The 17,017-nt window shown below is 28.8% G+C and overlaps 2 protein-coding genes across 4 annotated transcripts; one reads left to right on the forward strand and one right to left on the reverse strand.

The window, feature by feature from the left end:
• Positions 1-531: 531 nt before the first annotated feature.
• On the forward strand, positions 532-5,783 carry LOC130902445 (stress-induced-phosphoprotein 1). Its single transcript, XM_057814593.1, has 6 exons — positions 532-667; positions 768-1,100; positions 1,723-2,054; positions 2,862-3,292; positions 3,941-4,239; positions 5,423-5,783. Exons 1-6 carry the CDS (start codon positions 659-661, stop codon positions 5,654-5,656), a joined length of 1,638 nt encoding a protein of 545 aa, XP_057670576.1. The 5' UTR covers positions 532-658; the 3' UTR covers positions 5,657-5,783.
• Positions 5,784-6,685: 902 nt separating this feature from the next.
• Positions 6,686-15,192, reverse strand: LOC130902446 (protein mothers against dpp). Of its 3 annotated transcripts, none has more exons than XM_057814596.1 (3): positions 15,158-15,192; positions 11,878-13,259; positions 6,686-11,304 (listed from the first exon to the last, which is right to left on the reverse strand). In XM_057814596.1, exon 2 carries the CDS (start codon positions 13,250-13,252, stop codon positions 11,879-11,881), a length of 1,374 nt encoding a protein of 457 aa, XP_057670579.1. In that variant the 5' UTR covers positions 13,253-13,259; positions 15,158-15,192; the 3' UTR covers positions 6,686-11,304; position 11,878. The 3 variants fall into 3 exon arrangements, with proteins under 3 accessions (XP_057670579.1, XP_057670578.1, XP_057670577.1); XM_057814595.1 differs by having other exon boundaries at positions 15,059-15,188; XM_057814594.1 differs by lacking the exon at positions 15,158-15,192 and adding an exon at positions 14,786-14,933.
• Positions 15,193-17,017: the final 1,825 nt, after the last annotated feature.

Below are 17,017 nucleotides of genomic sequence, written 5' to 3' on the forward strand. Positions count from 1 at the left end.
TTGGTGTTTTACTTTTGAATGTTTGTCTGGATTCCGAAACTAAGTTGCTATCATGCATCGAGAAACAATCAAGATTATTGAATGAACAACGTCCATCTTGCAAACGTGTATAAAATCGAGTATGTAATCTTAGGAAGAAATCCTGACAACAGAAAGTTCTGGAGTCGCGCGATTTAATGAATAATAAAAGATAGTACTCCGCTTATTTTTGTGCAATTTTTTTGAAAATATTTCTATCCCAAAAAAAGAGATACAATATGGTCGCAAATGTCGTGTGTTATATTTAAGGCGATCAATGATAAATATATGAATTATAAAAACAGATTGTCATATGAGCTTTTGATGTCGAAAAAAACTACAGTTGAATTTTATTGGAAGACAATGCGCAGAAGATACATGAATCTCTGTTTATTTAATGTGGATCGTAATCATAATTAGTTTATTTTCTTATTTGTTAATTGTGACTATTAAAATCGCTAAAATTGTCGTCATCGTCTTCTTAACGTAAAAATGTATTTATCCGCGAACAATGCTTTTATCATTCTGTCAAATGTCATATGTCATATTCAAGAGGAATATTCTGGAAAAGATCAGAAAATTCAGCGAGTCAGTGCTTGTGAATGCTGTTCAATAATTAATTAGTTCACTTGGAGTTACAATGGAGCAGGTAATTTAATTTTTTGTACTTGAGGCATATTGTGTTCTATTTACTATGGCAAATTTTTTTTATTAAACATGAGAAATATTAAAGCACATTGTTATCTTAGGTCACAGTTCTTAAAGACAAGGGAAATGCAGCCCTTTCAGCTAACAAGATAGAAGAAGCACTTAAATATTATACTGAAGCTATTAATCTAGATCCTCAAAATGCTGTATTATATTCAAACAGATCTGCCGCTTATGCAAAAGCAAGTCAATACGACTTGGCCTTAAAAGATGCAGAAAAGGCTGTAGAAATCAAACCGGATTGGTCAAAAGCTTATTCCAGAAAAGGGGCTGCATTATCTTATTTAGGGCGATACGACGACGCCATTGCTACTTATGAAAAAGGGTTACAATTAGACCCCAATAACATTCAACTACAAGAAGGCTTAACTGAGGTAAGAATATTTATATATATATATATATATATATATATATATATATATATATATATATATATATATAAACTTATCCCGAATAAATGAATGATAAATAACATACATAATAGTTGGAAAATTGTTTGAAAAATCCTCAATGCAATAAAAAATAAAACTGCATTAACAAACCATGAAATATGTAAAAACAAAATTGTTATCAATGATAAAAAGACCCTTTTGGTCTCTATTCTATCCCTGATTACTTCCTGTGACTGCAGATTACTGTTGTCATTGTTTGATCAGATGAAACACCACCTTCCATAGACTCTAGAGAAGTTAATCAACGAAAGTAAAGTTGCTTGAAACAAGATACCATAAACAGAGCATAGATATTTACAGGAGTGTATTTGGCTATAGGGTTGTCAAACATGATTGCTTCTGATTACAGACTTATAAATTTGTTGCAATTTGAGACAATCATTCTAAAAAAATTATGTCCATGAATTATTCCTTCTGCATGTATCACTTCTAAATTTATTGGGTATATATCATCTTTATTATATTTGCAATGTTATATCTAGTTATTCTTGCTACCCATTTATTGATGTGACATTTTTGGGATTGTTGTTATAAATCTTTTTAGGTAAAGTTCCAGAAGGCACAAAAGAGTCACTCTTTCCCAAATCCCTTTTCTGGACCAGATGTAATAGCAAAGCTTCGTGCCGATCCTAGGACAAGAGCTTACCTTGAAGATCCTGAATATTTAGCTTTATTAGCACAACTTCAATCCAATCCACAATCTTTAGGTATGAAACTTCAAGATCCTAGAGTGTTGACCACCCTTAGTGTTCTTATTGGAGTTGATGCTAGAGCTGATGAACCTATGGATACTGAAACTGTATATACTCCTCCTAAAAAACCTGAACCGAAAACAGAACCTAAGGTGCCCGAACCAGATTTACCAGAGAATAAAAAGTATGTAGCAGCATAATATATTACTTCTTTTTATATAATAATTTCATATATTTGCTATTTTCCCTGGTTTGCATGGTTAGTTAAGAATATGCCTACATGTTTTATCTATAAAACAGTTACATTAGCTTATCTTGTTGTGTCTAATATGTTATATTAAATGTAGTTTAATGCCAGACATTACTTAGTAGTATTTTATTGTATAGGTATTATAAACATACTAAATAGTTTATGTAGGTTCACAATTGACTTTTCTCTAATTATAAGTAAAAACAAATAATTTTGTTTACAAAGTTACAAATAACACAATCAGCTGCTATCATTTGGTTTTAATTGAAATTTACAAATCTATTAATTTTCCGCATTAACTCATTTAAGACATTCATTCAGGTGTAAAAAATAAAAATGTGCATGAAATATCTGGTTGATAAGTTTTATTACTATATACATATAAATAACTCAAATGGCATCTATCTGTTCATTTTTATAAAAGACATTATGGGTATTCTACCATTAGAATATATTTTGTAGGTATATATAAAAGGAGTGTTTTCTATGTAAGCTTCGAAGTCATTTGACTTTCTCTATTTCTAATAGTCATATTTCATTAAATTTATAGAAAACTTCGATAAATGATATACTTGAACCTCCCTTATTAATCACGGTACCTTTTAGCAAAAACTACTCAAAACATCAGTTTAGTAATTTATAGTTCATTGTGAACTGACAGATAAGAAGAATTGTAGATATTATAAGAGATAGTCTTAGTACTGAGGATATCAAATTTCATTGTATTTTTTTGTGTAATAGGTTAGCATTGGCTGAAAAAGAACAAGGCAATTCATTCTATAAAAAAAAGGACTTTGAAAATGCTATTAATCATTACTCAAAAGCCATAGAACATGATCCAACAGATATAACTTTCTACAATAATTTAGCTGCTGTTTATTTTGAGCAAAAGGAGTATGAGAAATGTATTAAAGAATGTGAAAAAGGTATAGAAGTTGGTAGAGAAAACAGAGCTGATTTCAAACTAATTGCTAAATCTTTCATGAGAATTGGTAATGCCTATAAACGATTGAAACAATACAAGGAAGCAAAGACTTACTATGAAAAATCTATGTCGGAACATAGAACACCTGAGATCAAAACTTTATTATCTGAAGTTGAGAAGTTTATAAAAGACGAGGAAAGAAAATCATACATTAATCCAGAATTGGCGGAAAAAGAAAAAGAAATTGGTGAGTATCTTGTTTTAAAAGTCACTATAAAGATAAATTATCGTATTATATTTGTGACTTCTTTATTACCCATAAGACTAATATATATTTATTTATATATATGATCAAAATATGATATGATACCAAAATATATGATTTCTACTAATCATGACTGAAAATTATTTTGATGTTTAATTTTCAAAAATATATTCTGCCATTCTTCAAAGTAGAAAACAACTACTTTTTTGACTAATGCCTCGATGAATATTGGATTATATTTCCTCTTTTTTGTCAATATCAATATCAGTGTAATATCTTTAACCAAGTCAATTAAAATCTTAAATTTAAAATAGAAACAACACAGTAACAATTTCCTGAGGACATTATCAATATAAGTAATTTTTATGAAATTATGCTTCAAAATGATATCACCAAGAGGTTTGTAGTATGTGGTTATTAAACAAATAACTGAAATGTTTACAAATCAAAAGGAAAAATGTATCGCGAAAACATACCCAGACGATTTATAAAACTATTTTAAATAAAATAATATCTGCCAAGAATTTGCATACTTGGGATTCCTCTTATTTTACTTCCGTACAATTGTATCATTTTTTTAGTATTTTAAATATTAAAGAACAGTCATATAATTCATTTTATATTATATAGGTAATGAATTTTTCAAAAAAGGCGATTATGCAACTGCTGTAAAACACTATACAGAAGCTATAAAACGTAATCCAGATGATGCCAAATTATACAGTAACCGTGCTGCTTGCTATACCAAATTAGCAGCTTTTGACCTAGGATTAAAAGATTGTGATAAATGTGTTGAACTAGATCCGAAATTTATTAAAGGATGGATAAGAAAGGGTCACATTCTGCAAGGTATGCAACAACAAAGCAAAGCCATTTCCGCATTTCAAAAAGCTCTGGAACTAGATCCCAACAATACAGAAGCCCTACAGGTAAAACACATTTAAAATACTAATTTTTTTAAGTCAGCAAACTAATCTTTAAGCAACACATTATTATTGTAAATAGCTTTTTAATAAATTCACCATTTATATAGAAAAATATTTTGGTAGATATTGTCACATTCAATCAATGAACCTCAAGGTTTTTCACTTTCTATTTCTATTTAATCAAAAGTGAAAAACACAATATAAACGTTAAAGCTTTGTCTTCCTCAGATTCTATTCTATATCTTGCGTCATTATATTTATATATAAAAAACTGCATATTCTACATAATCAGTGTCTTCTGAAAAATAATAAGCTATTGACTGCAATAATGTAGCAATTTATGATATACACAATAAATAATATAACATTACTTGGTTTTAATGCATCTAAATGTTCTTGATTTTAGGTCTCTTCTGTTTTAAAATTAGTTTTTTTAATAATTTTATCTTTCTTCCAAAAATTAATTAAAATTATTTTTTTTTGAATAATAATTTTTGGAAGAAAGATAAAATTATTAAAAAAACTAATTTTAAAACAGAAGAGACCTAAAATCAAGAACATTTAGATACATTAATATATCAAAAGGTCTGAGAAATAAGAAATTAAAGAAACTTGATTTTATAAAAAATCAGATTTTTATTAGAAAATTCCTGAGAACATTACAGTATATTCAATAATGTAGACAAGGGTTAAGTTAAAGGGCAAAGAAACCCAAACAATTGTACTAATTATATAATTTTGCTACAGTATAATAATAATATATCAGTAATTTAGAAATTTATTGATTAAAAACAATGGATATTCTGCTATATTTGTAGTGTTTTTGTTTCAATATACAAACGTATTCAAGCGATATATCTATATAAGTTGTCCAAAAGTAATAAAATCGGTCCTTAAAATTTGAGTCTTCTACCAACAATTCTGGTAATTTCGTTATATTTATTTACCTGATTGATTGAAAGAGGCCCTAATCAATTCATATCTTCAATTATATACTTAATTTTATGCTTGGTCTGAGGTCTAATGTTAATTTAAATGTATAAATAATTAGGTTTTGATTATTTTAATCTTTTTTTGGCCGTATTAATTTGTAATCTTTTTTTAATACAGTCATTAAATTTTTATTACTTAAAAATCTTAGAATTCATGATAAAATTTTTAATTCATAATGTTCATACATTTTTAGGGTTATAGATCATGTACCATTGAAAACGCCAATTTAGATGGAGATCCAGAAAAGATCCGACAACGGGCAATGGCTGATCCTGAGGTTCAGTCTATTCTGAGAGATCCAGCGATGAGATTAATATTGGAACAAATGCAAAACGATCCTAAAGCATTACAAGATCATCTAAAAAATCCTGATATAGCCGCTAAGATACAAAAATTACTCGAATCTGGACTTATCGCTATACGCTAGTTTAAATAATATTAATGATTCCATTATGGTTATTATATTCACCTTTTTTTATTTTGTGAATTAACAAAGTGAAATTTTCATATATTTGTATTTTCGGTTTATTACATTAAAGCATCCTTTTACTTGATAGGTTGTCTTAAATCTCAAATAATTATATCTTATTTTCTCAACATAGTTGTCAACTATATTTTATTTGTATTGTATATTCATATATGAACAGCCGATTATCTTCCTTTGTTTGAGACATATTTTGCGATCACGTCGCAAGAAAAAATAACTAATATCAACTCTTTGGAAGTTTTATCTCCTATTATTTTATAGGTTCGTTTAGTATCTGAAAGTTATATCATTTTCTGTGCCAGCCAACGACATTCAGGGTTCGCCTTTTACAACAGTAGACAGGCTCTTGTCAGTAATTATTGTTTTTATTGTCGTTTTTTCTGATAACTTTTAATCTCACCAATTACCTTTCACTTCTTGTTTATTTCCCTTATTTTCTACTCTTACTGTAATTTGTTCCCCGCTACACTGTTTGAAAATCGAATTTTGCGTTGCTAAAATTTAAAGCACATATTTACGTTCTTAAAGCCACATTGCCACATGTATATAGTAACAATCACTTTGGAAGAATGTTAAAACTCGGGATTAAACCAAATTCAAAATATATTTAAAAAATGAAAATGTTAAAATGATTTTATATGTAACTCAATTTTAATAGCGAGACTTATCAAAAAAAATTACAGTTTTACACAAATTATTCTATCTGCAGCAATTATCCGAATATTTTCATGAAAACAACTAATCCTGTTTTTATTTCAATATAACAGTTCTGCTTTAGGTCAGAAGTTATATGGTGGCCATTGAATAAGTAACTAATCGGGTTTTGTTTTTAGTCTCAATTAATTCTTTCTTTTATTTTCATTAATGTATCAGTTTAGCAAAATATATTTAGAGGGGCTATATCCTTATCCATATAATGGGCTTCTTTATAGGTAATTTTATAGTTGAAGATAGAAAAATACCATTCAGTCATTTTTCACGTTTAATTTAAACTCCATAAAATAGACAATGTGTGAGAACCAATGAATTTTTATTTCTAAATAAAATGAAAGAATTGCAATTTATAATGTAACAGTAGGAACTTAATAAATATAAAAACAATAAACTATAAATTATACAATTTTTCACATTTAAAAACATTTTTAATCAATTTCCCAAAATCTAAAAAAAATATGTATATAAAAAATCTGTATAAAGTTAAAATTCAACTTCAACATGTACAAAAAATTATACAGCGTATGAACAGCAATAAAAAATGTATTTATATTTATAGGCATTCTGACGTTGAGACTTTAAAAAATATAAAGCAGTAAAAATTTTTTTTTAGTTTTCATTCCGTTGATACAAAATGAACACATTAAGGGATTTGTATGTCGATAAGGATCATTTGGTTTATATTACAGTAAAAATTTCCTTGTGAATGCATCCCTTGCATTTTCACTGATCCCGGCTAAAAAATTACGATCCAATTCGCAACTAAAAATTTCATTACACACGGATCTTACATTATTACAACTAGGTCTAAAATATAGTCCGAGAGGTAGCGACGTACAATCTATGTCGCAATAGCCCCTCCACGTTAGAATGGTACCAGCATGTACTATGTACATTCTGTATAGCAAATCTTTTCGTACTCATCATTGTAATTTATAGACTACCGATTGAAAGAAGAAAATAATATTTTTACAAATACTTCGATAATGGCCAAATTCCACCATCATTAACTGGAATTACAATCCTCAATGAGAATCTTGCATATATTTATCTATGGTTTTTATAACCATTCTACGGTGACGCAAGTTCTACCAACAGAAACTTATAATAATTCTGCAGCTATTTATTTATAATTTTTATAACACATTAAAGTTAAAAATCGTTTGAAACATATACAGATAAATTACAAGTATGGAATTTTATCATCGATTGCATCGATAACAGTTGTGTGTGAATTTAAAATTAGATGTATAAAATAAATTTGTCAATTTTTCAATAGAGTTCATGCACGTGACTGACATATGACCCCCCTCGTCAACACAGTCTCGATTATTCTTTTAATGTGATATAATAATTTTATACATTTTTGCTTAGTATGAAAATAATCGAAGCAGATTTTTTCATACCGTCTTCTTTAGCTCCACCGCTATAGTGCGACAATTGACGCTCACTTCATTAATTTCTGAACACTACATTACAATGCTGCATAATAGTACCGAGTAACTTTACTAAGGTTTCAATTGAACAGTATGATCATCGGAATTAAACTTTATTTGCCTATATTTATCTCACAATTGATCAATTATTTTAGGCTAGAGACATAACAAATCTATATCATAATAATAAAAACAGAAGACGCAAAAAATAGTCATAAGTTTGTTCCCAAAAATATAATAATTGATTTGAGACTGGTTAAACTAGTAATCAAACAACGCAATTTCTCCCTTGTCACTAAAATTTATGAGAAAATTTACTTGTTTACACAGAGTTGTGCGGAATTTCACAACAAAATTATTACTGTTCAACTAGTACTGCAAAAGAGCTGAAACTTTTTATTTGATTTAATGTTAAACATATTTGTTTGCTGATGAAAGTAATTTTAATTTCTTCAACCCTTTACTGTTGATATTTATGTTGATACCTACGAAAATATGTAATATTTCGGAAATATTGAAGTACCGAATATTTCCCCTTTCAGATACTAGCTCAAAGACTATATCTGAAAATAGTCGAGGTAACGTAAGATAGATTATTGAAAAATCTATAGAAATGAAAAACATGTATCCAAGTATTTCAAGGCCGACTAGCTTTTCTTTCGAAGCAAACGATAGATTATTACTTAAGGAATAAATGTGAAATTTCCAACCGAAGGGGTTTTTCCCCATTGGAATTGTTCGGGAAAAAGTTAAATGGTGGAAAAATTTAGTATAAATAAGTAGGTTAAAACTTAATAGGTTTTAGTTTATCTTTCTCTGAAGTGGTAATTAAACAGTATGTTCAGGACTCTAACATAGCATGGCATTTGGAAAAACTTGGCAGCTAAGGGGTTGAAAAATTTTTTCCGTTTTATTGACAACAAATACTTTCGTTCAGCGTTTTTTAATTTATTTGTTGTATTGGCCTACAAAATATATGAAATATTAAAATTTCACTTAGAAAATAAATAATTTAAACTTGCTTCGACATTCAAAGTCGATTGACATGATGCAATATAACGTGTAACGCAATATTTCTTGATCAAAAGCATGCACAGATGAAGTTCAGCTGATTGTTTCAAGCAAGATCTCGTACTTTTAACATTATCGGTTTGGTGCCATTTTGGTTAACAACCAACCTGACAATCGGACTCCAAAAGGAAGACAGCAGAAGATGTGATTATTGCCAGTTATTTTCTGACTAAGTTTTAAACCGGTTCAAACATTTTATATGAAATTTGAAGTGACTCATGGAATTTTTGTTACAAAGAGTGAGAGACTTGCATAATGTCAAGCTGAGTTGTAATATTTGACTTTGGAAGAAATCGCATGCAACTTCTTGCATCATTTCAAACTGCCTTTATACTTTCCTTCATATTTCTATTCGCAATTATACAAGTCTTATCATCAACGACGACTATAAAAGATAGGTAAGTTATTATTCTACCTAAAAAGAATATGTTCCAGCTGCAAATGTTAATTCTTGCATTTCAAAAATTTCAAGAATTGCCAAACATAAAATTAACTTTCCTCAAATATGTAAAGGAGTTGAATTAACACATCAAACTATTAATATTATATTTCTCACATTTTATATAAAAAAAGAGATGTCTTATGATAAGGGTACTTTTCAAAACATAATCAAGATTTATTTTATTGTATAAAATGTGTAAGCACGAAGGCAATATGTGGATAGTTTGTTATCAAATCATATTGCTGCGTATTGACAGCAAGTAGCAACATATAATCTGAATTTAAATAATTTATGTATTTTTTTTTTCATAACAAACGTTTTATATGCCGAAAAAAAAATGAAACTTCACCATTTGTTTTAAAGTTTTAAAGGGTATGTATCTAGTACGTACCTACTAAAATTATAGAGATCACTAGTAACATAGAATCAACTAAATTACTCAAAAACTTCCCGTACATTAGTATATTGGAATTTAAAAAATTTCACCATTACAGTTCATTTTCCTACAATTATCAAATAGCATGTTCCATATACAATATTAATAAGTTTTTTGATATACACTGCGCCATAAAATTAATACATATTTTATAAAATTGCGAAAGGTTTAGTTGAGTATATAAACAACCGAATTTTTCGTAATTTATACAGAATTATACAAAATTCCATAAAATATAATTTTATGATGTTTATCGTCAATTTTCTTTGTACACATTTAAAAAGTCCTGACCTCAATTCTCATTCAACACTTGTGGGTTATTGATTTAAATATTGAAACATCACATATTTTTCAAGATTCATAATTGAAAATTTGGTATTATTTGTTTTATCAAGCTATTTTAAACAATCCTTGCGGCCCAAAGGCGTCCATTTGAAAAAATTGAAATGTAATTGTTCTAATAATGCTTCGATTTTGTGACGCAGTTCATCAAGAATAGAAAGCTTAGTAAATGTCAATTAAATAGATTATAAAGTATGTAAATAGTTTATTATACATATCTAGTCAGATTCTATTATAAAATTTATATAAGCACACGAAATAATTATTTTTAAATAAAGAGTTCTCTCGACTCCCTGTTGAAATATATTTTCTCCTAATGAAGTTAAATCAATTGAGCAGGGATACATGAAACAAAAACGTAATTATTACTTTCAGATCTTATCAAAACAATTATTATGAATCACGAAACTAGATGAAAGTATATTTATGAAATATGGAGTAACAAAACAAGAACCCTTCTGTCTCTTTAAGTACTAGGATTTCCGTGGTACAACTTTGTCAAAAAATGGAAATTCGTGATTATTTCTTACAAAACTGTAGCCAAATACTGATAATCGGCTGTGAATTGATGTAATTAGATCTGATTTTCATATTCTTCGGATTTGGGAATATGGTACCAATGTAGCAGTAGACAAAAACCAGTAAAATTTTGAATGTGGTTTACGAGGAACGAAAGCTTGATATATCTGTTGTAGACTAAAAGTAAAGAAATTGATACAGTTTAAATTGGCATTTATGTATACAGGAAGAGAGAATTTCCAACTGTTTAAGAAGTTTTAAATTTATAAAAAGGGAGAGTAGAGTAGATTTACTGACTCATTAAAATCAATAAATAAAGTACATTCAATTAATATTCACAAAACAATACCTTACAAAGAGAACAATTTTCTTCTAAATTTGTTATTTAATGTGCTTATTTTGATTTTAGAAAATTCATTTCTTTTGTCTTAATCCAAATCAGACTTTTTTATATAATTTCTTTCAAATATATAGGGAATATTTATAAGATTTCAATTAATTTATATTTTTTTTTCTCATTCTAATTTGAGCAATTTGCAGATATATTTTACTAATCCACAAGAAGTTTTTTCAGTTTTTATCTTCCTTTGCATTTTTTGGACAAATAGATTTTTCAAATAATCACAATCTGAAATTAAAAAAAATGATCAAAAAAAGCAACAATAAAATAAGCATCCAGATATATAAATATATCAGTATTTCATATGTACACATACTATAACTATAAGCAAAACTTACAAGGCAATGTATTGATCACTTGTATGCTTCAAATTATATGTGGAAGTTTAAGAGAATGAATTGAAAATTTTGTATAAAAGAATTGAGACAAGAGGCAATGGTGAGAAATGACAGTAACAAAAGAATGAGAAAAAATCAGACTAGCTTTTATCTAATTAAAAACAGCATGTTATGTTTGGATAAATAGAAATGTAATAAGGGATAATCTAATAGAGGTGAAGATAAAAAAATCTAGTTATAAAATTCTAATGCAAAAAGGGGGACAAAAAATGGGTAATAAAATTAAAGGAAAGAGAAATAATGGGCTAAATAATAGAAAAATGGAGGAAAAAATGAAGAAGACATTAAAAGACTAAATACTGTAAAAAAGGCGGGTGCAAAAGGCGTCAGAACACTAATCCTACACCTGAACAGGTAAAAGAGAATAAGTATTTTATATTATAAGTAATTTTTGTTTACTGACCTTAAGATACAGAGCTGATTGCATTGTGTGGAGCACCCATCTGTGTCAAAACTTTATCCAGCCATTGAAGAGGCCCACTTAAATGTACTTCTATCCAACATGGAGTGCTAGTTACATCTTGTCGATGGTATTCTGCTCCCCACCCTTTTACAAAACTCATCCGTATTGTGCACATTTTTGTAAGTTCATATACAGCTTCAAAACCATGATTTACACACTGAGAAAGTAGCTGTGCAAATTCAGCATTATTAAATATTCTTAAGGAACAACCAGCTGGTATTTTGCATACAGTAGATGGATGGAAACCATGATGATGATTACAATTACGGGATTGCACAAATATAGCGGAATCAGAGAGGCACTCAGCATAGACCTCACCGTTTACATAATACAGATGCACACCATGGCCAATGTGCCGTCTGGTGTTTTCTATAGTAGAGTTTCTATTAACATTACTTAATTGTCCCAAGCAGAAACGGTCACTGTTGTTGCTTGGATTTGTAAATCCATCTACTATAACAGATGTTGAATGGCACCGAAAAACTTCTCCTACCCTACAATTGAGCTCATAATAGGCTATAGAAGCCCAATATGGTTGTTCTTGGTATGTAACAGGCTGAACATCTGCTGTTAATGGTGATTCTGGGCTTACATTATTATTTGTATTTGTATTGTTGTCATCAGTAGGGCTATAAGCAGGTGGAGGAGTCTCTGCCAGATTTGCATATGGTGATTGTGGATTGTTAGATGTAACACTCCCTGGGCTAGCAACACTTGACAGAGGAGAGCTTGGATTTAATGGAGAGGCATTAAATCCATTTGATGAGTATCTAACATTATGTGGCATATTGGGCTCTGCAAGTTGTTGAAACGGAAGAAGAGAATGGCCCGGTACAAAGTCATTATGTCTTGGCACAAGTACTGGTGGTAATACTGGACTTTCTACTCTTTTGTAATGATAGGGATTTATGCAAACCTCCTTTTGCTTAGCAGAAAATGGAAACTGGCAACTTTCCAATGGTTTCAGTTCATGATGGCTTTGTAAATCTGGCCATCGCCAAACTCTGCAGTATATTACATGTGGCAACCCCTTTCTGTGTGATACCTGTAACCTGCCATCTAAACTTCTTGGAATGGTTACACATTTGCTAGGTGTTCCAGGGCATGATAGAGCTTTTTCTAGCTCCTCAATAGCCCCTTTGCTCTTTTTCAACTTTTTAACTAGTGTGTCAACTGCTTTTTCAGCCCAGGTTTCTTCCTCGTCACCTTGTTTCCATCCTAAAAGTTTCTTCACGGCAGGACTGGTAAATGAAAATAAGCTGTTCAATGTTGAAATTGGTCCGCTACTTGAAGATTCCCCCTCATCAGCATCCATGTTGAAACTATAACAAATTGTTTGGGTAATTAGCTATATATATATATATATATATATATATATATATATATATATATATATATATATATATATATATATATATATGTATATATATATATACGTATATATATATGTATATATATAAATGTACTATGTATATTAGTTGTGTTGTATGACAAATATACTCATGTATTTATTTCAAGGTCTAAAATTATGGTCAAAGTACAATTATAAATATATATAAAAGTATAACAACTTTAAAAATTATTCACATTAATTGATTGAGAATTGTGGTGTGTGAATTTTGTTTTTTCTTTTAAATAAATTTTCAAAATTATTCTAAAATTAATATTCAATTTTTCACACTCCCACAACTTTTCTTCAGAATTTATCTTCTGGCAGCTCGCAATTACAAAGAGGAAATCTCGTTAGGATGGTGTAATGCAGTTTAGAAAACAACAGTCAGCATGGTTATTTGATTTTTTAAAGTCACCCACTGACAAGAGCATTATAGACAAGTGCAGCTAGAATAATCAATGTTGTACATGTACAGTGCATGAAAAGTTGGGCATTCTTACATAATTTTATTTTTCTAAAGCATGACCTGTGTTTAATGGGTAGGTTTGCAGAAGGGATCGGAAAAAAATATTATTGATTCTCTCTATACACCTTTATATTAATACCTGGATATCATTTTTATATTTTTACTTACATATCTTTTTAAATTGAATGGCCATTTATCAATTTCAGATCCATGTTATTGAAGTCCATTAACATTAAGTAATTTAAAAATACAAAAAAGTGAAAAAAATTGAAGTAAAATTGATTTAGCCAGCATACCTATATCAATAATTTAATAAGCTTGTAAAAATACAAAATAATTATATTTATATATAGTGATAAAAATATTATTTTAATATATGAACAAAAAGATTTATTAAACTTTCAATCAAGTTATATATAGGTACAATTTATTATTTATATTTATATTCTCATGGTACACAAACAACTTAAATAATAATATTGAATTGAATATTTATGATTTGATTATAGTAAGCTTAATTTTCTTTTTTGGAATTTTCAATATCTGTTGCAAATTACCAAAATTTCCTTTCGGAAAAAACTAAATTTAGTATATTTCATAAAATATCTAAAAACCTTTTATCTTCCATGAAAAAACCAACCATATAAATTGAAATTATTATAACAGATTCTTTATACCTTTAGTAACAAAGGGTAAATATATAAACTTAATGTATAGTTTATATTTTTACTCCCATCTCATTTGTTTAGAACAAAATAAAAATATATTTCATACTAAAATACTTATCCAATTTCAAAAAAAAATCCTATTAAAATAAGATATAAACAAATTTGTCTTCATATTGAAACTTCTGAATACCTATTATACATTAAATCACAGGAATATAAAAATAAGCCACAACAACTATAATCACAGTAAGTCACTGTACATGGAATTGAAACCAGCACTTGAATTAACATTTATCAAAAAAATCGAAAGAAATGACTCACTAGTTATTAAAATGAGTCACATAATATTGATAATCTGTAGCCATAGTTGGTGTCATAAATACTAGATCACTTTACGCGTGTGAACTTATTCAATACGCATCTGTTATGAGAACGATACTAGTCTGCACATTTCCTAGTACTGGGTTTTTATCCAGAGCAACATTTTTTTATGATCAACAAAAATAAAGCAGACATTAACACCAGCACTTGATAGCGGATTTAGACGTTAAAGGCTTATTTTCTAGGTTATTAGATAATTACTCAGTTACTTACATTCTTTATTAATTAAATATGAATTATGTGCTTCACTAGGGATCAATTTTATCACAATATTTAATAAATATAGGTGAAATCAAAATGCAAACTACCTACTTTTCGACGCCTAGATCTTTCACTTGTCGGTTGACATTTTATGATGATCATAGACAAATTTAACGAGGTTTCACTGTTTCGTCCATAGATACGGATTAGGAAAAGATTAGCGAGTTACAAAACTATGAATTATATATAATTCGTATGTTAATCAGCTTCCTCATATCTCCAATTAAAAGTTTTGAACGAATTATGGAGTACTAAAATAAATATCATATCAATAAATATAAATCTACGGAAAGTATGACTGACATTGGAAAAATCAATCATAAACTACATTTAATTTCAACGGTTCAAATTTGAGATGAATAATGAATGGAAGACTTCCAAATGTTTTAAAATGTAGCTTGCAATGTAAATTATGTATAAACAATCAATACCAGAAAACTAAAGATGGTTTCCCTTAAATATAGGCAACAAGTACAGCTTGTATCTGTTCACATATCATCATAACAAGATTTGAATCTAATTGAACTTTTTAAAAATAGTTATCAAATAGCTACCTAGAGGCAATTCACATTTTCTACTGCTTGTTGCAGATTATGATCAGGAAAACTAAACATACGTTGGAGGTATGCGAAATATACGTTTTTGCTAATTTTAATAAATGTTCTTATACGAGTTGTAATCACAATTCTTCAATCATATGGGATGAGATGAATTAAAATTTAAATATTCTTTTCACCAAATTAGTTTCATAAATCTCATAGATAGATAGATAGATAGATATTTCTATTGAAACATGAACATAATTTGCAAAATTTCTTTCCGTAAAGTTATTGGTTGAACATCAGGAACATTTTGTAATTCCTTAAAATTAATGTCATTTTTTCAGTATACACTCCATGAATTCAACAAACAAGTACTCGGCGCCATATATTATACCTAACACCTTGTTTACAGTTAGCAAACAGTAAATATTAACAAAAATCTTAATTTATAAAACGATGTTGTCATGAAAAAAAAATAGCAATAATTCCTTTGAAGCCAACTAAAGTCTATTGTCATTTGATGTTGATGATGTTTGTTGATGTCAATTCATGTCATTTTAGGTCATATGGCCAATGAGATGACATTTTTGTTAATTTATTTAACTTTTTCCTAATAATTTCCAAAATTTCTCTTGTTTCGGCATACCTACAGCTATACAGATATTAAATGCAAAAGATCCGAGTGCACTACTTTCTGTAAGGAGATATCGCTGCTACAAACAGACGGTCCTAGCGGTTGGACGGATAAAATGCTAATAATAGTGCATTTTTTTCATTAATAATTCGAATCATGTTAAATATGTCAATTGAAAAAGTATCGATATCTCGAAAACGAAGTGAGATATCGATACTTAAAGTTGGAAAAAATTATTTTTGTATATATCAACCTAACCTAACTTAACCTTCTCGTGGTGCACTTTGAGTGTAAAAAATTCAAAAATCGTGAATTTTTTACAGCCAAAATTGTCTGAAAAAGATTTTCTTTCCGTGAGGATTATTTTAGTTTTATTTTATTATTATTTTCTTTTTCTTATGTGGGGCCACAGGTCGAGTGGTACGGGTGAGTTTGGAGAGGGGAGATTGGGGGCAGATAAATTAGGAGCGGGTAGATTGGTAACGATTTTTAACAGTTATTGTTCTTATTCGGTTGATTTTTGGTTAAAAATAGGATAAATTATGCAAAAATAATTGCTAGAGAACGTTTTCTGGATAATTGTGAAATACTACAATAGTGGATAAATTTCAAACGGGTCCATTCCTCCTTGTTCCTTATTGTATTTATCGATCATCAGCCTTGAATCCAAGAATGCTGCACTTTTTAATCTCGCGAAATTTGAAATACAATTTCAAAAGTACCCGCCAAGACGCA

The sequence above is a fragment of the Diorhabda carinulata genome, chromosome X (assembly GCF_026250575.1).
Source record: "Diorhabda carinulata isolate Delta chromosome X, icDioCari1.1, whole genome shotgun sequence".
NCBI classification, from domain to species: Eukaryota; Metazoa; Arthropoda; class Insecta; order Coleoptera; family Chrysomelidae; genus Diorhabda; species Diorhabda carinulata.